This window comes from Lepidochelys olivacea (genome assembly GCF_965140295.1).
Source record: "Lepidochelys olivacea isolate rLepOli2 genome assembly, chromosome: 7".
Taxonomy (NCBI): Eukaryota; Metazoa; Chordata; order Testudines; family Cheloniidae; genus Lepidochelys; species Lepidochelys olivacea.
In genome coordinates this window covers 106930462-106954551 of record NC_140417.1, presented here as the reverse complement: position 1 = coordinate 106954551, position 24090 = coordinate 106930462, and the positions used below count along the sequence as shown (strand labels likewise).

At 39.1% G+C, this 24090-nt stretch overlaps 1 protein-coding gene across 1 annotated transcript in view; it reads left to right on the top strand.

Moving 5' to 3' along the window:
• The window catches only part of HTRA1 (HtrA serine peptidase 1), a 50860-nt gene extending 27088 nt beyond the window's left edge, over window positions 1–23772 (top strand). Inside the window, exons 2-9 of the mRNA XM_084634146.1 lie at window positions 1334–1433; window positions 1827–2031; window positions 14578–14772; window positions 15507–15539; window positions 17778–17892; window positions 18035–18092; window positions 18516–18611; window positions 22627–23772. Coding sequence (XP_084490272.1) covers window positions 1334–1433; window positions 1827–2031; window positions 14578–14772; window positions 15507–15539; window positions 17778–17892; window positions 18035–18092; window positions 18516–18611; window positions 22627–22795 — 971 coding nt within the window. The 3' untranslated portion in view covers window positions 22796–23772. The remainder of the gene's footprint in view (window positions 1–1333; window positions 1434–1826; window positions 2032–14577; window positions 14773–15506; window positions 15540–17777; window positions 17893–18034; window positions 18093–18515; window positions 18612–22626) is intronic.
• The last annotated feature ends 318 nt before the right edge of the window (window positions 23773–24090 follow it).

The following is a 24090-nucleotide window of genomic DNA, read 5'->3' as shown; positions in this document are numbered from 1 at the left end:
CCTGATTCAGAGCAGAGATTTGAACCCAGCTCTCACATCTAAAAGGACTGTGCTATAAACACTGGGTGATAGGGTATTCTGGGATGTGAGATTCTCTCTGTCTCTCCTGTTGAAGCCATTCCACTTTATATGAAATACTTTAGTCGCTGGGCCAGAGGGTAAGTGATAATGACTCTAGCCTGGTGGTTAGGGCACTTACCTAGGATGTGGGAGACCCAAGTTCATGTCCGGCTCCAATGACTAATTATTAAAAATAGAACCACTTCAGCAGGAGTGATTAAGAGATTTCCATACCTCAGTGACTGCGGTGCCCTTCTGCAATGTGGGAGACCCAAGTTCAAATCACATCAGGCAGACAGGGAATTGGTATCTAAGATCTCAGGTGAGTGCCCTGTACTAAAAGTTACCAGTAGGACAACACCCCCAGCCACTTCCTTTGGTCATTTTGTGAATCTAACACTTTAAAAATGCCCAATAGAAAATGATTTCAAAGTAGCAGCCGTGTTAGTCTGTATTCGCAAAAAGAAAAGGAGGACTTGTGGCACCTTAGAGACTAATTTGTTAGTCTCTAAGGTGCCACAAGTCCTCCTTTTCTTTTTGCTAATAGAAAATGTTTCAGATCAACTACATGTTTCATTCAACCCAGTATGGATTTTTTGATTCACTGGAGGGTTTTCTTTTGCAGTTTTCAGATTCAGTTCAACCCAAACCATTTAAAAAAAAAAATCGGCACTGTCAGTGAACCAAAAACCCAGTTATACTCCCAGCTCTACAGGCAATAAAGTTACAGCCAAGCCTTGTATGAAGGCATCAGGAGGATAGAGGCCAAATTAGGTAATCTCAAATATGAGTTAATATTATTACTTGTATTACAGCAGCCTCAACTGAGATTGGGGCACTGTTGTGCTGAATAGAACAGAGAAGGGTGAGAGGGGAAATGGAGGCACATAAATATGAACTGACTTGCCTACAGAGACCCAGAAGGTCAGTGGCAGAACTGGGACTAGAACCCAGGTCTCCTGACTTCCAGCCTAGTACTCTGTCCAATGGCTCTCTCCCCCTCTGGTGCAAGTGCATTGGATATAGAAAGAGGTTCCATATCTATTCAGAATTTTCCATAGCCCCCTTTGCCCTATGAACTGGCTATGTTGCCAGTAAAGCTTTTCCCAAAAGTTAGGGGAATGGTTTAGGGCGGGAATCAGACTCAGAACTACAAGACTCTTGTTCCTTTTAAAAAGTCATCTCTGCCTAGTGTTTTTTAATACAAGTGTTTTGCAACAATTCTTCTCCTGCCATTTGAAGAACAACATGTGTTTTCTGTGTCTATTCTCAGGCCAGGAAGATCCGAACAGCCTACGGCACAAATACAACTTTATTGCAGATGTGGTGGAGAAGATAGCCCCTGCTGTGGTTCATATTGAATTGTTTCGCAAGTAAACAAGATATCCAGTTTTGATTTATATTTCTGTAGCTCTCAAGGATTAAACTTGCCAGAATTGGTTAATATACTGATAAATATATATAAAAGAAAATGACGCTGTTTTCAAGATATTTATTCATGATAATAAATATTTGTTACATTTAAGTAATATGTTTCACTTTTTAATATTTTTGCCACATATTTTGAAGATAGTAGACTAATGCATGTCCAATTAAATGTTAACGGATATACTTAATAAATTATACTAAATTTTCTAAAATATTTTTAAAAGTGCCAAATACTTGTTGGCAGTCTAGGAACGAAAACAGTAATCACAAATGATTTGTCATCTCTGAAGAAAATTCAGGTTGTTCAAACTTAAATGTTTATTTCCCATATTTTCTAGGCTTCCTTTTACAAAGAGGGAGGTTCCTGTTGCTAGTGGTTCAGGCTTTATTGTCTCAGAAGATGGACTAATAGTGACAAATGCCCATGTAGTTACCAATAAACATAGGGTAAAAGTGGAGCTGAAGAATGGTGCAACATACGAAGCCAAAATTAAAGATGTTGATGAAAAAGCAGATATTGCACTAATTAAAATAGACACTCAGGTGAGTCAAGACATTGTCAGTTTCTCTTGCTACACTATATTATTTCTAAAAGTGATGGTTGATTGTAATGTTTACAGAAAACACAGCTTAATGGCATGGACCATAATGTATCTGTGTGATCTGACAAGATGAATAGATTTTTAAAAGCTGTGTCACAGTGAATTTTGGTAGTTACGTTCTTCTGTACAAAAACTCTGTACATTATAAAAGCAAGGGTATTTGGCCTCCCAAAAAGAAAAGTATAGTTTACTAAATGGTTAACCCAGGCTAGTGTAATCATTAGAGCCAGGAGAGGAAGTTTGTCTTCTGGCTGGTACGGGGCTATAGCAGTACATATCTCATGTACATATTGTGAAATTGTCAATTAGAGTTTATAAAACATGTTGACATCCTCAGATGGAACATGCTATATTAACACCAAATGTTAAAATGGACAATATTTATATTTGGTACCATGTTTTATAAAAATTTGCTTAAAATATACCCAGATCAAAAGCATTCTTTGGGAAGAATACTGAGTCACTCTTCCATTGAATGTGGACTTGTGAATAAAGCAAAGGCAAAGATTTTCAACACTATTCTTCCTATCTGCAAAAATGCTACATTTTATTTGAACTTAATTGTATAATTTAAATGTTGCTGGATTCAGATGATTGCTTGAGATGCTTATCATACTGTTTACTTGTTTGGGCTTCCTATTTAAATGAACTTCATACATCCAGTGTAAGAAGGCAAACCATATTTAGGAAGAATATTAACATAAATACAGCAGGCAAGTAGGCATCATCTGAAACACATGACTCAAAAATGTGTAGCTCCTCCAGTGTTTTTAGTTCTAATCTATTCCACATCAAGGTCAGAGGATTTCAGTCCAGAGTTCATTAAAATAGCCGACATCAGTCAACTCGGAACTCTTGTCTAATTCATCCTATGAAATGATACAACATGCTTTCCCTACCTATAACATTTAAAAGTTCCTTTTGCTCTTACCAGCAGCTTGCCTGCAAAATCTTTACTGTACCCAAACATTCTTTCCTGTGTCTTTCTGACTTTCACTGGATCAAATGACTATGACATACACATACAGACGTTGTTTCACTCCATACTTGCAGGTACAGTTTGGCTTCACCTTCATTTGCGTATCTACCAACTTAATCTGAAAGTCTTAAATTCTTCTTTGTACATTTATGGGTTAAGATAATCAAATGCAAACCTGTTCTTTGGAAATAGTGACAGGGCAATGGGAAGGAGGAAAGGGGATACTATAGGTGAGAACAGACACTGTCAAGTCGAGTGAGATGGGAGAAGGAGAAGATAGCAGGAAAAGAGGAAGTGTGAGCAAATAGAATGATAATGTAATGGAAAGGCAGAACATAGGCTATAAAATGGTGGGAAAGGTGGCAGGGCAGGAGTAAGAGACGGAAAAGAGGATGGTGAGAAAAAGGCGTGGCGAAGATGATGAGGTAGGTGGAAGAGGAGAAGAAAGGAAAGAGAAGACAATGGAGAGGAGTGGCAGGATGTGAGGTGGGGCGGACTGAGTTTTCTCAGGACAGGTTCTTTCCACTGCCACCCACACCTAATAGATATGACTCCTGGATTTCATTAGCACTTGCAGGGAGTGAGATTAGAGTAGTTTTAGAAAAGAAAAATACTCAGCTCTGCAGAGCCACACATGCTAAACGTTGTAAGGACTTGCTCTGCAGAACAGTTCGATGGTGGTCCATGGAGAACTAGCTGGCTGGCTGTTCTTATTTCCAGCTGCTTCTACAACTCTCTAGGGTGGTGGGCTGCCTAGGAAGGAAGAGCCTGGAGGCTGTAGAAGCAGCTGGAAACAAGAAGAGTGGGAGGCAGTCTCGCTACATAAGAACATGAGTTTATGGTCCCTTGGAGTAGATAAATAAGGAAATGGCAGATGAGCATATCTGCTAGCTAAGTGCCGGGGTCTCTTTGGGGTTTGTACATTGGTTTTTAGAAAGAGGAAAAAAAGAGATGCATGAGTACAGTATGCTCCTAAAACATAAAGCACAATAATTCTAGTTATATACAGCAGGAAGTTAACTTGTTTGGATATCCTGACAGAGGTTATCCATGATTTTTATTACACCTTAGTTACAATTCATAGCTAGTAGATTATTTCATCAGTGCCATTTTTAAAAAAAATGTTTGCACAATATCCACAAACAGTTTATTCCAGTTCATTTTTTGCAACTTTCTCCAGCAAATAATTGTTGATCAACTGGTAACTTGCAATTTGCTATTCCAAATTCATGGTATGTTACGCTGTCCAAGCAGGGAACAGAAACAATACCATGTGACTTATGTAATTCATCAGTACATTGTGCATTTTGAATTTTATATTTAATTATAATATACCCAAATTGTTCTGTGTTGGTTAGTTACATAAGGCACATGGTATTGTCTGTTTGGTGGTTAGATGACTTGTGTAGCTAACACCGTATAGCACAGATAGTAACACTGACAATTCGCAATCTAATGTATATATTCTAATTTATAGGCTGTTTGGGGCACGAACTGTCTGCACTATGAGTTGTACAAACACACAGCAGAAGTGGGAACCCAATCCTGACTGAGGCCTCTAGGTGCTTCCATTTGTTGTCCAAATAATAGTACATTTGTATTTGGTGAACATCAAGCTAAAAATTCATTCTTCATCAGTGTTCATGCTGAGAAGCTTGAATGATGATGGAATGTGAAAATAAAAAGGTCACAAATGCAGTCAACTAAAAAAATTGACTTTCAATCTGAATATTCATGAAACACTTTCATTTATGCGCACAACTAGTGTTTATGTATCCTTCTGCATTTAAATGTCACGCAACCTTTAGATCCGTAAAAGCCGTTTAAAAATCTCAAATTTACTTTAGTCAAATTTATTCAGATTTTAACTGATTTCTTGATTAAAGATTCTGCTATAATCCTTTCAAATCCTGATGTGACATGAAAACACCCATCCAACAATTTAATTTCTAAGCCGGAGGTAACCTACCTTCCTTTAGATAGATCATTTGAAGACGACATCAAAGATGAAGAATAAACTGTGTTCTGCCCTAGCATGTTAAGGCAGGCTCTGAAAGGCACAAAAATGTGTCTGTGGCAGAAACAGATAGACCTGAGGTATGAGTCCAGGTTACCAGTTGGTATTCCCAAAATAGTTAAGTTCTTGCAGCAATGTGCATGCTATTTTCCTTTAAACAATGCACTTCTGACTGAAGACAGACTGGTTTGAAGTAATGTGGCTTTTTTGAGTGGAATAGGAAATTAGATAGGATATTAGGCACCAGTAGAATGGAACTGGTTTTCACTGACTGACCTATTTCTCTATTGAAAATCTACTTGAAATCAGTGAGAAACAAATCTCTTTGGGGGTTTTCTTCTTCTGCCCATTAATTATGTTATGGCCTAGAAAAAAAGAAACCTTGCATTAATAAGAATGTCTGTGGTCAAATACAGTTAAATTACTAAAGCATTAAAGATAGGAAATTAAATCAGAGCCAACCCCAGAAAAGCCCCCAAACAATATATAATATTTGGGAAAATAATTCCAAACTCATGATACTCAATGGAAGAGAGAGATTTGGAAAGCAGTAATGCTGAAAAAGGTCTAAGGTCTAGTCTACACTAGGGGCGGGGGGGCGAGCAATCTAAGTTACACAACTTCAGCTACGTGAATAATGTAGCTGAAGTCGACATACTTAGATCTACTTGCCTCTGGTGTCTTCACTGCGGTAGGTCGACTCCGCCTGCACGTCTCCCTCCGCTGGAGTATCGGAGTCGATGGGAGAGCGCTTGGCGGTCGATTTATCGCGTTTTCACTAGACACAATAAATCAACCCCAGCTAGATTGATCGCTCTGGAGGTAAATGTAGACATGCCCAAAGAGTGGTAGCAGACAGCTTACCGAATATGATCTTGTGATGTAATAAGGCCCCAGAAAAAAAAAAAAGGCAGCCGCGCTGCACTTCTGAGCCTGTGCAGGCAGAAATTCTGTTCCAGACTGGAGGAGCAATAGTGCACTGGTGAGACTGCAGCTCGAATGCAACATCTCAAAATTGTTGCCAAATTGGATGGCATTCTGAGAACAGCAACAAAATGATTTATGAGCTAGATGGCTGAACTATGTCGAGTATTTTCAGAGAAATATTTACGGTTTGGTTAAATGATTGCATATAGCTGCCTTCAAATATTTGGAAGTTGTAAATGCCAAGAAAGGAGAAGCTTTTGGGGTGGTCTAATGGGTAGTAACTGGGACAGGCATAGCACAGGAAAAGTAAGGTTGCATAACAAGTTGTGTTTCCTAATGACGGGGTTGGTTAGATTGTCTTCAGCAAAACCAAACTGGGCAAAGCACTTGGGATTGTTGGACTAATCCTGTGCTCCGTCAAACAGTGGAAGCAAAAGCATGTTTGCTACTCAGTGTCAAAACTGAGGCGAGCCCCTGATGACTGTATGCCCTAGAAGTGAACTCTGTGGCAGGTTTCTCAGCTCACTCCACAAGGGAGCAATGTGGGTGGGCCGCGGGTGTACACTCTGGGAGCCAACCCCACCACAGAGAAGCCCAACACTGGTCTGCTTACGCTATTCTCTGTAATTGCAGCTATGACATGGCTACATGGGCTCAGTGTTCTCGTTTCTCAGCACCACCCCAGTCATTTGGGCTTTGCTTCATTGACAAGATTTGGCCCATAAACTAGGGAGCAATGCTGCATTGGCAGAAGGAAATGGGTAGATTACATTATGAAAGAAAATACAGATGAAAGACCTTTAACTTCCTTCAAACCTACTCATTACAGGGCTTTAAAGTAAATCAGAACTTTTGCCCTCATTTCTCTCTCCTTTTTGCCTACCTTTCAATCAGATTTCACTTTCCTTGGAGCACCACAGGTTGTCAGTGTGCAGAAGGGATTTGGCTTTCTCTGTGTGCACAAACTGGAGGAAGCAGAAAAGCAATTTTTTTCTATTTATGCATAAATATTTTAATAGCCAGCATCTTTGAAAACAAACTAATTGAGCTTCAGATGTAAGTGACTTTTAAAAACATGTGGAATCAATGCTTATTTTACTTGAAATACAAAACTGAATACTATAAAGCTTCCTTGCAGGAGTCTACCACTAGAAAACCCTCATGGTAGTTCCAGGAGATCTTAAATGACACACACAAATGAAAGGTGGTGGCGGGGGTCGGCGGGAGGAACAAAGGCAATCCGTGAAGTGCTTTCAGGTGGCAGCGTTGGTGATTTATTGTTTTTAGATTGCAATAATACCCACCACATGCTAGGCTTTATCAAACAGAGAAGAGTTTCCTGCAATATTTGTATGAGAATCTAGGAGTATGTTCACTGGGGATGGATCTGGGGACATGTCTTTTATCAGTTCCTTTGTCAGTAGAAATTAGGGTGTGGTGTTTTTTGTTTTGTTTTTTTAAATATATTGAACGCAATGTGAAAGATTTCTATGAAAATACAACCATGTAGCATGGGCTACTTTCTTTCTAAGACCCACTGTTTGCCAAAACAACAAAGCAAGATGCTTTCAATTAAAGGTTCACAAAAAGAACAAAGTATATTAAGCTGTCTCTGCTGAGAGACCCATAAGAATAAGAAATTCCAATGGACTGTATGTTTCACAGTTCTTGTAACACTTTTCTTTAAAAGGAAACAAGTGAAATACAAGTACAAATTTCTTCAAATCCGAGCATCTCTCTTTCCCCCAATATTTAATTTCCGCCTTATCAAGTTCCCCCTTGCCTTACTACTTTCCATCTTTTTTCACTTCCTTTTTCTCCTTCCCGATCTTAAGACTTGATCTTTCCTTTTCACCTTTTTCTTGTTTTTTTTATCAACATAATCATTTGTTCGGATGCTGAACCTGCAGTTATCCTAGCGTAGAGGATGAGTATACTGGATGCAGTTGTGCTCCTATTTCAGTATTGATTGTATTATATGTTTTAGGGTTAATGTTTATATGTTGTTAGATGACCTAAATCCCAATGACATCATGAAATATTATTTGTCCTTTGTGCAAGCTCATCAGATTTTATCTGATGGAAATTTTTTAAAATATGTGAAAATACTACAAGCTGTGAAACTATCCAAAATTGGAAGTATTTTGTTTTCTTCGGCATTTTGTCAAGGAATTCATCGATTGTAAAGGACATTTCTTGTTTTAATATGGTAAGGCCTTTGTATTTTTTGGTGTAATTTATTCTGCAAGTTTAATTGAATTCCATATTTATAATAGAAAGGCAGTTCCCAAGACTTTCAGAGTTGTATCTTTTTTTGCAAAAGTTGAAGTGACAGCTGAATTTGTAGATGCAAATATACAAGCATCTGTTTCTTTTCCACTTAAAAACAAATTAAGGGACTATATGTCACATCTCAGCATAAATCAGAATGTTGTCCCGTCTTCACTGATTTACGGAGCTCCAAAACCACTGAGTGCAGATTCATCACATTCCTTCTGTGAATTTAGCAGATTCTAGAATAAAAAGAGAGAAGTCAACATGCTTTTCCCCACCCAGATGCATTCACGTGTCTTATGGTTTAAGTTCTAACTGAAATATCCTTGTATGTTTCTGGTTGGACTGTTATCTCTTATGTTTTTAACCCCAGTGTACTAGGCAAATTCTGACTGATTATTACAGTCTGCCTGTCTAGATTCCCTGCCCTTAGTTTCAGGGTGCAATCCTTATCTGGTACAATTTGGCAAAATTCCATTGACTTAAGTTGGTGTGGCTCCATAGCCAGTTTACACCAGCTGAGGATCTGGCTATCAGGGTACAGAGTTTGTCATCCTTGCGATAAAGTTACCATTGGGTAGTGTTACTGTGCATAGTTGAACAGCTGCTGAAATCCACAGAAGAGAGAGTTGCATTTCAGTGGTGAATGAAAGTAGTGGGATATAAACTTAGTCCTGTAAATCTACTGTGGAACTCAAATTATACTCAGTGGAAGTTCTGTGTACCACGAGTTTGTAGGGTTGAACCCATAGCCTGTAAAATGTGCAAAGTAGTGGGATGAAAAGTGCTAAGATATTATTTCTAACTGATGGTTTATCCTATGAGAAGGTATAATCGTGAATTATGGGTTTACATGGTTAGTCATATGTTAGTTTGCAGACTGTGTACTCGCATGTTTATACTGTTGTGTTACCAGAGTTGCCCGAGGTCACACAGTGAGTCACTGGCAGAGGTGGGATTAGAACTAGAGTGTTTAGCTTTCAGCCATGTGCTTTATTCACTGCATTATGCTGCAAGGCAGATGCGTTAATGCTGGATTTTAATTAATCATCATGGCATATCTGTAGTTAATTTGAAGTGATTATCTCCGATAGACTGTTTTGTGACAGTAAGCTGATCTACGACCTGCTGGTGATAGATAAAAAGAAAAATGAATCAATTTATTAATTGTTTCATGAGGCCCGTGGACACAAGTGCTTAAGCTTGAATTACTAAGTGGTGTTTTCATACTCCAGCCATCATGAGAAAGGATTGTTAACTGGAGCTTGTGGAGGGCACCTTTTATAGTTTTGTTTCAACTACTGAATTATAAAATGCCTTGTATTTTATAAGAATCCTCTTGTAGGCTGGAACAAGATCCTTTATGTGGACCAGGTGTGTTGTACACATCTTATTATTCATTTCTAACGAGGTCTACTAATTTTAGTCGCATTTTTCCCTAGTTCCAGTTGATAATTTTTACCACTTGGATTAAATTCTTGTTTGTTTTCAAGAAGTGAAATACTGTTAGTTGTCACTGTGGCTGTGGAACGTAAAGATGGCATACCATAGGTAGCTTACAAAATTGATGGACTATAATGAGTGCATTTACATGTACTGACACTTAGCAATTGCTATCTCTCTCTTTTTTTTTTATAAATTAACATTTGCATAATGCTGTAGGTGTCTGTGACACTATACTGAGAAATGAAAGATAAGGATTAACATTCTGAAAAGTGTTATTGATTTTCAGTGATCTGAAAGTCTTGGGCTCCTAAGCCACTTAGGTGCTTTTGAAAACTTTACCTAGGGTTCTTTGCAGTCTAGGGTGCTTGCAATAAGCTCTGCATGGATCATCCCCTACATCCACAGAGCTTCATTAAGGGTAAAAATTAACTATGTACGCTGATGCAACTTCAATAATTTTGACAAATAATAATAATGAATCAAATTTGTAGTTACAGACCATAAGCTCAAAATGCTTTCTCTTAAAGTACACAACAGTCTCATCGAGAAACACCCTGCATAGGGAACACATGCTTTTCAAAACCATGTTTCATAATGTGTGCAGAGGGAAGCAATTTTCTGAGTTTGTTTTTTTGTTCTAAGCCAATGAAAGGTTAGTCTAACTCTTTCCAGAAGGCACGTTGAATCACACAGATGATCCACAGCCAATCCATACAGTGTTAGATTCTGAACTGAAGTTTAACTAATATGGGCCCAGGCTTGAAAACTCAGCACCATTAAAAAATAATTGCACTAGTCAGTGATTGCTTATAATGTATTTTCTTTCTACTGCCAGATTTCACTTTGGCTACAAAAATGTTTATATAGGAATATTTTATAAATCTCTGAAGTATCAACAGAATAATGTAAAAAAAAAAAAAAAAAAAATTAACTGAAGAGAATACTGTCGATTCAGATTTTTTTTTTTGGTCAGTTTCTTTTTTAATCTGTTTTTAAATATCCCCCTGCTCTAAAAGTACTTTACAACATACCACTGAAAGTTTGTGCTCTAATTGGTTAAATCTGAAGTAGGTTGAAATACAAACATAGGGCAAATTTATGCTTCTACAAAAGAGGAACTAGGCAGAGAGGGAGGTGTGACACTACCAGAGCAACAGCATCTTGAACTTGTGCTGTAAAGGTCATAAGCCATTTAGGGGAGTGTGCTCAGTACTGGCACTTCCAGCACTAATAGCCGAAAGAGGAGGTAGGACTATGATCCTATCACCATCGAGACAGTACCCCTCTGGGGCTGCTAGCACAGCTGACGTTACACACACTTTGTACTTCTCAGTGCAGCCAGTCAAATTATGGCCGCCCTGCATGTTGTATTGGTGAGGTTCTCTGTGAATACCAGATTAATCTGTATTCATGGCCCTTATTTGGCCCACAGATAGTGCTTGTTTAATCATACTATATTTTAACTCACTAAAAGTGTTTCTTCTAAACATGAATCAAAAGTAAACTGATCCTCCCTTGCTGTGTTGCCTATTTCGTTGCCTACCCAGATGAATCTCTTTAGTCAGCAGCTGGTTAATTATTTTCTTGCTGTCTTGAAGCTGCAGAAGATGAAGTATCTTATCCTGTTTTATGGGTTTGGCACTCAGTTTTATTAAAACAATATGCTCATCTCAGTAAAACTTTGTTGGTAGAACTGAAATGCAGTTAGATAAAAGGATATAGTGAGTCAAGCTTTAACTGTGAAAGTTGGGACTGCTGTTTTCATTGTAGCATATATGGATCTGATCACTGTAGTAATGGAACCATTTTTATTTTCTTGTTACAAATATTTAATATTTTCCGGAATATACTTTATGAAATAAAACCCTAACTGAAAAATTCCAAGCAAAATATTCTTGAGAGATTTGTATATTTTGTTGTTTTACGCTAGGGATTTTTTTCTCAGTCCCAAACTAAGAAATTATGATGAAATGATTGATGAATGAAAACTGTTAAGGGTCTGACTCCAGAAACTAGCTGTAGCCAAATTTCCAAAAGCGACTAGTGATTTTTGGGTGCCTCATGTTTTGGGTGCTCAACGCAAAGATACCTGGAAGGGGACCGTTTTTCAAGAAATGCTGAGCCCTGAAAATCAGGCCCTTTAAGGTGTCTCAAACTGGGCTTCCCAAAATAAAACATCCAGAATCACTGGCCTGATTGGAAAATTTAGGCTGGTGTGTTTCATGGCTGCTGCTTGAGAACAAGGAAGTGAATCTTAAAATGGACTGAGGAAGGAGGAAGTTACGCCTAGCAAGCAGGTTACTCCTCTCTTCAGGTCTGTGTATGTGAGACTTCTACTTTATTTATCTGATTTCCTTTTTCCCTCATCCTACCAATCAATAGTATAACTCCTGCATCATGCTCTTGTAACAAAATCAGTGTAGTTTAAACTAGATTTCAGAAATCTAGGCCCTTGGCCTATGAACATTTACGTATGTGCTCAGCTTTATGTGCTTGAGTTAGGGCTGCTGCCTCGTAGGTACAAAAAAAAGGAACATCTGCCCTCTTAGGTACAAAAAAACAGGATATCTACCTGTTTGCCTGCCCTCCAGACTCCACCTAGGGCTGCCATCTCTGAGGCGCAAAAGTCCACGACATGTGTGACACCCCTGGGTACTGCCTGCCCCCCCCACCCTGGGCACTGTCTCCTCATCCCATCCCCAGGAGATGGCTTATCCCTCATGGACTCTTGCTCCTGGAGCTTCCCCGGGCGTTAATCTCACCAAGCTGGATGTGGCACTGGCCAGATCCACCCCATTCCCGCCTGGCTATGACCCCCATAGCCGGTACTGTGCAGTGATGACTAGTACTGCCAGCCCTGAGCTCCCTCTGTCCACTTGCTACTCCCACGCCATCCTGTCCCTGCTGTTCCTAGACACACTGGAGCCAGAGCTCCCTCTGTGCAGGCTCCGCTACCTTGTGGGTCCCCCTGCTACAGCCACTCAGGGCTGCGAGGCAGCAGGGGTGCAGCTAACAAAACCTGGGAAGGTTCATGTCCCAGGAGGACCTGCAGCTACCCTTTTAAAATAATAAAATAAAGTAAATAAAATAAAAGGAGGGTGGGGAGAGAAGATGAACCTGGAAAAACCAGGGTAGGTGACAACCCTACAGTGAGTAATGTATTGACCTCAATGGGACCTGTCGGATGATTAAATTAAGCACACGCATAAGTGTTCAAAGGATCAAGGCCATGTTTACAAAATGTTAAACATCTTCCAAGAACCAAAGAGCTAGTTAAATTATGGAGAGCAACAAAATGGAGATGGAAATAGTTACTCAGCCTAGCCCTTTCTTAATATCGGTTTGATTAAAAGTATTTTTATAATAGGTATAACTCGGGGGGGGGGGGTGATAAAAATCCCACCCACCATGCCACCTTTGTAGACGGATGCTGTTGAATAAAGAATATGGAAGTTGAGTGACCATTTCAAAATGAACCCTGATACAGGGGTCTCTTGAGAACCTAAAATAATCCGCAAGTTACTGCTGCCTTAGAATTTCAGTAAGTCACCCAAATATGGCTCCTGTGGGAGGGAGAAAAGGGGTGGAAACAAGAAGGGACCCATATATTTCCTTTTATATAAATAAATGTGAGGGTGGCTAAGGGGCCAATCTTCTCCAGTTGCCATATGGGAATCTTCATCCTGACAGGGCCCATCTGTGTTCTCTCCATAAGATAGCCAGCTAATTCAGTCTTTCCCTAGATGTTAGTTAGCCTGAAAGGAACCCAGTCTTATCTCTCAATCCAGTACATCGGAAAAGCACTGCACGTGCCTTCACTGCCTTCATACTCCACAGCCCAACTGCCGTATGTGTCAGTTGAGTGGATAGAAGCGCTGTCTCCAGGGCAGGTGTATTACCAGCCATGCCAATTTGCTGCTGATAGCGTCCGTGGTAAGCTGCTTGGGCCTGGATTTGGTTCACTGAAAGCAATGAAGAGTGAAATGAATTCTTCAGAAGTGGAATCCTCAGGGAAATGCCTGGATCTCTTGGATGTTAGAATGGGTGTTCTTTGGCTCAGTGCAATCTCGGTTAGGGATAGTAGGTTTTCCGGCATAGGGTTACCAGCCTAGAAGTTAGAAAGCATGTTGTGAGTATCTTAGATTGTAAGATCTTTGGACAGAGACTTTATTTTTGTTCTGTGTTTGTACAGCTTCTATCACAAAGAGGTGCTGGTGCATGACTGCGACTTCTAGATGCTGCCATAATACAAATAATAATACTGTAAAACCTTTATTAACAGTGTCCCCTCAGAAGAAGAGATCAGCATGTCAAGGAGGAGATAGGGTTAATTATGTTCCAGATTTCCCAAAATCTCTAGGATGGAGTAGCTGTATCTGATTTAATCTCCTCATCAGAATAGAAATTACTTTTATCCACCTGCACGTCTGGTTATGTACCTTAACTCTACTTTGTATTTTACTTTTCAGTATTATTAAGCAATGCACGTATTTTATTTTACATCTACAGCTGTTTTGCTAATTTATTTCAAGAAGCTGTCAGACAAGTCCAAACCTGGTGTGTTCAGTTATTTGCCTTGGAGAGCACAAATATTAATTTATTTTGTAATTGCTTTTGATTTAATGGCTATACTATGTGGAAAAAAGAAATGTTATCTGAAGAACACACCCCTTAGATTTAAAAGCTCATGGAGATATTATTTACATAGTCACACAAAATCCCTGGTGATAGCTGAGCATGTTTCTTCATTTTTTCTATGAAATCAGTTTGTGTGTGTTTCAGCGGTATAGATTTTATTTGCAAAGGAATATCTTATGATGATTCTGACCATAATTTATGCATAGGGTAAATTGCCAGTCCTGCTGCTTGGTCGATCTGCAGACTTGAGGCCTGGAGAATTCGTGGTTGCCATTGGAAGTCCATTTTCACTCCAAAACACAGTGACTACAGGGATTGTTAGTACTACCCAGCGTGGAGGAAAGGAATTAGGGCTTCGAAACTCTGATATGGACTACATTCAGACGGATGCAATTATCAACGTAGGTCACTTCTACACAGCTGAATAGCCCTTGTTCCATTCAATTTAGACTTCTGACTCTAGCTGGAGCTAGAAGTTTGTCAACCGTTTTCCCAAAGAAAAGTGGGTATTGCTGGATTTTATTGTTTAAAAGGATTTTTATCGGTATGAACATGGACAACTGCCATGGCTACAGTATTTTTGAAAAGTCCCTAAAGGGACAATATCAAGTAATTAATCATAAAATATCTGACCTAACTTGGAATTGTTTGAACTTGTAAAGAGTATTCCCTGGATGCTAAATAGCATTTAAAAATTCATCACGCTGTCACCAAGAAATTTTTTTACAAATATCCAAGCTTGTATTTATGTGGGACCATGGCAAAGCAATATGCTGACGTCTGTGTTCTTACCCTTGGCCTCAAGAGCTGTTGTCATGGTCCTGGGAGTTGGGTTTGATAGTTAACAATACTACGTAAACTGTTAAAGTCCTCTGTGTTGCTATGTGTATTTTCTTAAGCTTTATTGGCAAAAGAATTAAAAACTCAGTTTTGAAAAAGTTGAACTGTAAGGGGGTATGGTTAGCAGGGAATTATTTTCCGATTCCAGAGGGGTGCTATCTTGCGACTGGTTTATAGAGGGTGGAAAATAATGTTAGAAATATTTCAACATTTCTTTTAAAATACTTAAATTTGTGCTTGTCGTAACTTCATGGAAACAGATATTAAAATATAATCTGTCTAAATTTATTTTCAGTATGGAAACTCTGGAGGACCTTTAGTAAACCTGGTAAGGGTTTCTTTTTAAACAAAATTCTTTAAGTTTGTGTTTAATATTAAACCTGACCATTTTTTGAAAGAAATTTTTAAACTTTCTTGTTATTGTTTTTATATAGAACATAAACATATAATGAAATAAAACATATACATATGTGCACAAGTTGGAAAAAGAATATAAACAACAAAATTCATTGTTCGGAAAGAACTTTGCCAAAGAAAGTGATTCAGTTCTGATGGCTGGCTGGCTGTATAAACATGGCAGGGTGCTTACTAATTGCTCATCAGTGTTTATGTTGGCCAGTCACCTGATATACTTTAGGAGTTCAGTATTCCAAGTGTTTGCCATTTTCATAGTTTAAAATGAGTGTAATGACTAGTATGTTTGCTCATGCCATGCAAAAGGTAATATTAAACATACATTTTACGTTTAAGAAATAATTGCACTTGTCAAAGTATGTAAGCTCTTTGCAAATTGAAGTTAAGTTCAGTGGTATCCATATGTATTCTCCTTCATGGTGCGTTCGTCACTGTGACGGCAGAAAATCGCCACTCTGGATCAGGGCAGGAATGGGTCAATGGTCTGTTCTACAGTCAGATGTTGAACTGACCCAGCCCAACAACTGCCAGCAAATTCAAGTACAATTTTGTCTTGTGGGCATTTCCAGATATTTAAGAATAAAGTTGTGGCCTAGTTCTGTCTTCCTTCCAGCATAGCCAGTGTGACAAAGCTCCAAACCTGTATTGGTGCGTCCCACACTTCCAGGCAGATTCAGTGGCTTCAGAAGCTCGCTAAAGCCCTCAGTGTGATCTTCCTTTCCCAGTATAGCAGCAAAGGTCACAGCTTATTGAGCTACTTTCATCATAGGCCAGTATGGGAGGTGAGAAGGTGGAATACCCACAGTCTCTGTTGCTCCTTAGAGCTCTGTAGGTGCAGTTTGGCCTCCTGTCTGGACCAAGGCCTGCTTCCCCTCTCAAGGGGATCTCTGTAGAGCATGGGAGGAAGGAGGGAACCTGGGCGTCCTCTACTCCAGGTTCTAGCCCAGGGACCCTAATGGTAGCAGCTGTTGGCGGTTTTCCCATCACCACTGATGCTCTTTGATTCCCTGGGCCACTTCCCCGTGGTCCCCTTTTCCTAGCTTCACCTTTACCTCAGGATTCAGCAGTGCTTCCTCTCCTCCATCTCCTTTCACCTGGGGCCTCCCCCAAGGGGGCTGGAAAGGAGAGCTTTTAAGGAGTATGAGTGAGACCTTGATTGGTTCCAACTGTCTCCATTAGCCTAACGGCCTTAACTGACCCTTTACCAGTTAATTCAGGTCAGGTGCTGGCATTAGCCTAACTACCTTAACTGGTTAATTGGCGTCAGGTGTCTTGATTAGCCTGGAGTAGCGTTTGTTTGGCTATCCAGGGAACAGCGACCTGCTCATTCTGAAGCTGATATACCTGCCTTCTAAGTGTTTCAGATATTGTTTGTATTTGTATTTTTTTAATTTTATTGCTTCATGAGTTTCTTGTAAGTCATCTATAATTGACAGATGATTGTAGACCTTGCCTGAGTATTTTTTCTAATAAAACAAAAAAACTACTCTTATATTCTTCTAGTCTGAGTCTGTCACACCAGACAATGTATGCTTGGAGGTCCTCACTATGGAGAAACTACTTAGTCTGCATCAGAAAGGAGAATTTTGCCTTGAAAAAGATGCAACAAGACTGATAGAATATTAAAGTTACTTTTGGCCTACCACACTGTACAAGTTCAGCAATGATTGTCTGATATTTTAGTATTTCAATTTAAGGGCCCAGAATCCGATAAAGTTACTCATGGTGAATTTAGGGTGCCACTGAAATAAGCAAATTGAAAATATGGGACCAATTGTGCAATAGGCGCTGTTTATTGCAAGTAGAAGCATTCCCAGATTCTGATCTTGGCTATACGGGTGTAAATCTGGAGTAGTTATATTGGATTTTAATGTAGTTACTCTAAATTTACAGCAGTGAAATTTATATCAGACTTTATATCCCAGACTTTTCTAATTATGGCAAAATCTTTGTTTAAACTTAAAAATATAAAGTTAAAAAACCTTGAAAAAAGGAGTTTAAGCCAAGTTTAGTGGCTAATAAATTAGCTTAAAAACACTTTGCATACACCTTATTAACTTTCTTTGTGACTTCCTGCAGAAAAATCTTCCCTTGCATTGTTTCTTCGTCATGGTGTTTCATCTTTACTAACATACTTTTTTTATTTCTCCAGGATGGTGAAGTGATTGGAATTAACACTTTAAAAGTTACAGCTGGAATCTCGTTTGCAATTCCATCTGATAAAATTAAAAAGTTCTTAACTGAATCACATGACCGGCAAGCTAAAGGTATTGTACTGCACTATTTAAAAAATGGGCATGTCACACAGTAGGGAACCAACATCAAAATATTTGGTTATCTCTGTGTTTAAGTCCACCAGGACTTCTGGTAAGAGCAATAAGTCAAGATTTTCTTTTCTCTTTCTAACAGGAAAAGCAATAACTAAAAAGAAATACATTGGCATTCGAATGCTCTCACTCACTCCTAGGTGAGTAAAGATAAATTCTTTCCTCCGCCTGTAATTTTATTTAGGTGTGGCCATTTCCACAAATTTTGCTTCTGTCACCTTGAAATGGGTTATTGTAATATGCTTCTCAAGGAGCACCTGAAGATCTAAAAATAATGGCCTGATTTTTTTCATTATTTTTGTTTTCATCTATTTATTGCCAGTGGAAGATACTTATCAGTATTAAGAAATCCGTATGCTGTAAAATAAGTGTAAAGTGTTAAAATCTTGTCAAGTCTTTAGGAATCTGAACTGAATTGTACCATATGTGACCTCAGTATGTATAACATACCATAGCAAATCAAGGTTAAGTGACTGAGGTTTTTCAATCCTTGCAGTTTAACTTCCTTATAAGTGAAATGACCTTCTGTCTAAATAATTTTAAATTGGTGTCAATTCTTCCAGCAAAGCTAAAGAGCTGAAGGAACACCATAAAGACTTTCCTGATGTTGTTTCTGGGGCCTACATTATTGAAGTAATTCCAGATACACCAGCTGAAGCGTAAGTGAAAGGACTTTTTTTCGTTTATTTTTTTTTCTAACAGCAACCATCAGCGTAACTAATTGGAAATGAGATGCTTTCACCCCTACAACAAGTTTGACTATTCTAAAATCAACCAAACTATTGCCATCTGACAACTGTTTGGCTGCTTACATGAAAGGAGTTGGTGGGTTGAGTCAAGTCCCTTGTGGGCAGCCCTCTGTATCACAAAAAAGATGATCACAGTGGAGCCCTTGTCACAGATCTCAGCAGAGAGGTTAAGCATGGAGTGGACATGCTGGCTAAATCATCCTTTCACTTCTAGAGATGATCTCTCCTGGTCACGATTGGGGTACACATTGGTAGGGCAGGTTGGGGAAATTTGTGTTTCTGCTTCCTGTGCGATTATGTGTTTCATGGTCAGAGGATGTGTCCATCGAGCACCTTACATGGGCAATTAATTCCCATGATTCACTTGGTTAATTTACAGGTTTCAGAGTAGCAGCCGTGTTAGTCTGTATTCGCAAAAAGAAAAGGAGGACTTGTGGCACCTTAGAGACTAACCGATTTATTAGAGCATAAGCTTTCGTGAGCTACAGCTCACTTCCTCAGATGCATATCGTGGAAACTGCAGCAGGCTTTATATATACACAGAGAATATGAAACAATACCTATTCCCACCCCACTGTCTTGGGAATAGGTATTGTTTCATATTCTCTGTGTATATATAAAGCCTGCTGCAGTTTCCACGATATGCATCTGAGGAAGTGAGCTGTAGCTCACGAAAGCTTATGCTCTAATAAATCGGTTAGTCTCTAAGGTGCCACAAGTCCTCCTTTTCTTTTTGGTTAATTTAAAATACATACATACATAAAGTACTTAATTCAGGTGAGTGAGGAGAGAGTTTATCCAAAACATGAAATTAGAGATCTTCTAGGAAAAGAGCAAAGGTTACTGTGCAGCACACTTAGGGTAAGAGGCATGTATGTGTAAAACACATTGGAAAATTACCATTTCATGGCACACACTTTTAATAATCTTTGTTCGAAGAGGGGAAGAGGGCTGGCTGGCATCTCTGTGGAGCGGAGTGAAAGCAGTTGCAGGTACTTTTTGTTCTGTAGCTAACATTTTTGAAAGGTAACGCTCATTCAAAGCACTGATAGGTGCCTGCAACCTGAGCCTCCCCTTAAATGATTGCAGGAATAATCTAGTTCCTTGTACTGTAGTGTGGGGTTTGTACTTGTCTTCTTGACCTGAGTGGATAACACTTGGTTGTATTTGGGATGAGAAAGTGAGCCTGCATCTTGAGACCATGCAAAAAAAGATGTTCTGTAGTGTGGGAGTGACACAGTTAGCAAAGAGACAGAAGGGACAGAAGAGAGGTAGAAGACAAGTAATGTAATTTAGCACTTAGGAAGTGAGGCCACTCAGAATCTGAATGCTTCAGGAGTTCAGAGTCACATTGATATTAACATGTTGATCATTGTTACCCACCCACACCCTCCCACAGACAACTTTATTGATGAAATTTGTACAAACTTTGATTAGGGCTGGGTTTTTCACCAACATTTTGTATTGTGTATGATATCATCTCAAAACAGCTCTTGCTGCCACAAAATTCTATCAGACTTTTTAACTGAGAGCAGGGTCCTGTTGCACCTACCCACAAGGACCAAGATATTCCAGTCTGATTCGTGATTTTTTGGTTGCCCAACTTGAGACACCGTAAAGGAGTCTGTTTTCAGAAAGTGCTGAGCCACCTGGCCTCTGAAAATAAAGCCCATTTAAGGTGTCCTGAGTAGGGCACCAGAAATCTTAGCCAAGGCATGTAGTTGAGAGAAGCACTTGGGCAAGACATTTCTCTGTAACTGGAAGAGGCGTATGATTACTGTGTGGTTGTGTAAAGAGTATGCTCAGAGGTTGAATCATGTCTGATCTGGTTACTTGTGTTAGTATTTCCATGACTTGGTGCCAGAGTTTTGTGCATGACTGGGCAAGCCAATCTGGTATGTACAATATTTCCCTTTCCACTCCTGTTCCTCAGTCCCAGCTGCAGTCTTAGCCAGCTCTTGTGTATAAAATATGAAAGAGACTCGGCACAGAATGTGGAGGATCTGAAGTAGAAAGAGCCTCAGTCTGACTTATCTAGTCCCCACCTATCTGTATCTAGCTGTTGTCTCTTTACATTGTAAGCTCTTGGGGCAAGGATCACTTTTTTTGTTTTGTGTTTTTACAGTACCTGGGATGCAGAGGTCCTGGTCCATAATTGGTACTCCAAAGTGTTATTTGCAATAAAAATAATAACAATGGGTGGAATAAAACTGCATCCTACAGAGTCCATGTGTAATAGATCTACATTATTTTCCACTTTACTTTTGAGTCATAATGGAGCTGCATTTGAAATGTAATTGAGCCAACTAAGCTATTATCATAAATATAAAGGGAAGGGTAAACACCTTTAAATCCCTCCTAGCCAGAGGAAAAACCCTTTCACCTGTAAAGGGTTAAGAAGCTAGGATAACCTCGCTGGCACCTGACCAAAATGACCAATGAGGAGACAAGATACTTTCAAAGCTGGAGGGGGGGAGAAACAAAGGTTCTCTCTGTCTGTGTGTTGCTTTTGCTGGGACCAGAGCAGGAATGCAGGTCAGAACTCCCGTAAAGGGCTAATAAGCAATCTAGTTAGATATGTGTTAGATTCTGTTTTGTTTAAATGGCTGATAAAATAAACTGTGCTGAATGGAATGTATATTCCTGTTTTTGTGTCTTTTTGTAACTTAAGGTTTTGCCTAGAGGGATTCTCTGTGTTTTGAATCTGATTACCCTGTAAGGTATTTACCATCCTGATTTTACAGAGGTGATTCTTTTACTTCAATTAAAATTCTTCTTTTAAGAACCTGATTGTTTTTTCATTGTTCTTAAGATCCAAGGGTTTGGGTCTGTGTTCTCCTATGCAAATTGGTGAGGATTTTTATCAAGCCTTCCCCAGGAAAAAAGGGGGTGTAGGGTTTGGGAGGATTTTGGAGGGAAAGATGTTTCCAAACAGACTCTTTCCCTGTTATATATTTGTTAGACGCTTGGTGGTGGCAGCAATAAAGTCCAGGGGCAAAAGGTAAAATATTTTGTACCTTGGAGAAGTTTTAACCTAAGTTGGTAAGAATAAGCTTAGGGGGTCTTTTATACAAGTCCTCACATCCATACCCTAGAGTTCAGAGTGGGGAAGGAACCTTGACATGGTGGCAGAGCGGTGGGATTAACTGGAAATCATTTTGAGATCAATTTGAGATTTTTTGAACCAGAAGCATAGATTTTAAAAGGACATTTTTTTTTCCCTTTGGGTGTCTGGAAAGCAGATTTTAAGCTGAAAGCAGTTAGTGGGTTTTTTTGTCTCTGCTTGGGAGCCAGGGCAGAGACAAAAGGGAATTGTCTTTTGTGAACTGGAGTTTTCTCTACCTAAAGGCAGGGTAGTTCACAAGTCTTCACAGACTGAGAGAACCTTTCTTTCTCCCCCCCTCCAGCTTTGAAAGTATCTTGTCTCCTCATTGGTCATTTTGGTCAGATGCCAGCGAGGTTAAAAGGGTTTTTCCTCTGGCTAGGAGGGATTTAAAGGTGTTTACCCTTCTCTTTATATTTATGACAGCTATGTATAGAGCACAGTGTGGGATGCTAAATATACAGTTCTCTTAAATGGTACAGGTCCCCTACTGGAGTGGGCTGAAATGTGGGTTGAAATGTATGCCATGTGTGCCTGCCACTGTACACAGTGTTGCTCCGATGGAATTGCTCTTACATTGTATAATTGAGTGAAAGGTTTTAAGGTTTCCGTGCTGAAATAAAACTCCCTCGTCTTAACTATCTGATACATGTCACCACATAACTCATAAAACCTGTTGTTGCTTCTATGCCTCTCAGATTAGAATCCAGTCCTTTGAATGTCAGTACTGGTGAATTGTGAGCATTCAGTTCTCTTCTTCAGTCGCATTATGAGGAGGATAAAATGGCAGTTGCGATAACGTATCCCTTTTTTGTATTTTAGTGGTGGTCTGAAAGAAAACGATGTGATTATAAGCATCAATGGACAGGGAATAATCTCAGCCAGTGATGTCAGTGACATTATTAAAAAGGACAATACTCTGAACATGGTTGTACGCAGGGGCAATGAAGATATTATGATAACAGTGGTTCCTGAAGAAATTGACCCTTAATCAGAAACATGAGCTGGATTTCATGTTTTCTTTTAGCAACAGTGGACTGCTTACATTATGTCTGTGCTGGTACAGGAAACATTAGACTTTTGACCAACATTCTGCTTGTTCAAAAGAATAGTATTGGCCAACAACACCAATGTAATGTCACAGATATTCCAGATGATAATATTTTCCTTCTGTATTTTATATATGCAATATATTCTTTACTGGCTAACACAACTGTTACTGCTTAAACAGTCAACATTTTTTTTTCCTCTGTGTCACTCTTTCAGCTAAGACTTCAACAAAACAAAACTCATGCACACAATGTGTGTTGTGGTATTCAGGTATAAATAGGATAGCTGTTCCTTTAACTGGAAAATGCCATTGTAATAGAATTGTGGGATAAAAACACAGTTGGAAAAATGTTGGCTTGTAAACAAAAACACAAAATAACCTTTCAGAATCCATGCCAAATTTTTACTACTTCAGTCTTTTCCTAGTGTTATTAAAATAATTCTACAGTATTTTTTTTTCTGGTGTCATTCATTTTGCCTCATGGAAGTTGTTGGATGTTTTACTTTTGAAATGTACCAAATACCTACCTTAAACTATTTCTCAATGTACTTATCTCCTCTGTCATTGAGCCAAATCCCTTTTACTTTTCAATGTACTATCACCAAAGTCTAAGGTAAACATTTGAAGGAAACAAAGCCTAGCGTTTGCACTCTGGTTTCTTAGCTTAGTCTTTAGCTATAGTATCTCAGCTATCCTAGGAGGGCAGGCTTCCATGTATAATTATATTTTTTACCACATTTTCTCCTCTTTTTAAATTAAATTATACTGCAAACAGTGTCTGAAACACTTCTCCTTCAGCAGAGGTTCCTAATCTGTGAGTCATGGACCAGTGATGGTATAGCTATGTGGTCTCATTTTGCTATCTCTTCTTGTTCCAGATGCTGAATTTGAATAAAAGACTGCTATAATGCATGGAATATTTTCGTAATACTGCTTTTTCAAGTATGCAATTTCTGCTGCTTGTGGTTGTGAATAAGAGGTGGTTTATGGGACACTGTTAAGATGTGGTGTATTCTGTATAGGTTATTATATCTGTCACCTTTTTGCTCTCTTCTCTCCCCAGTGTGTGCAGTGGACTGTTTTGGAATTTTTTTAATACATACACATGTTACTGTATGTATGTTAGAGAAGGAAAGATCAAAGAAATATACCTTGCATTTGGAGTGAAAGGTGGCGAGGTTTGCGATGATCCATAGTACTTGGGGGAGTTCATTACAGTCTGTGGATGGATCTTG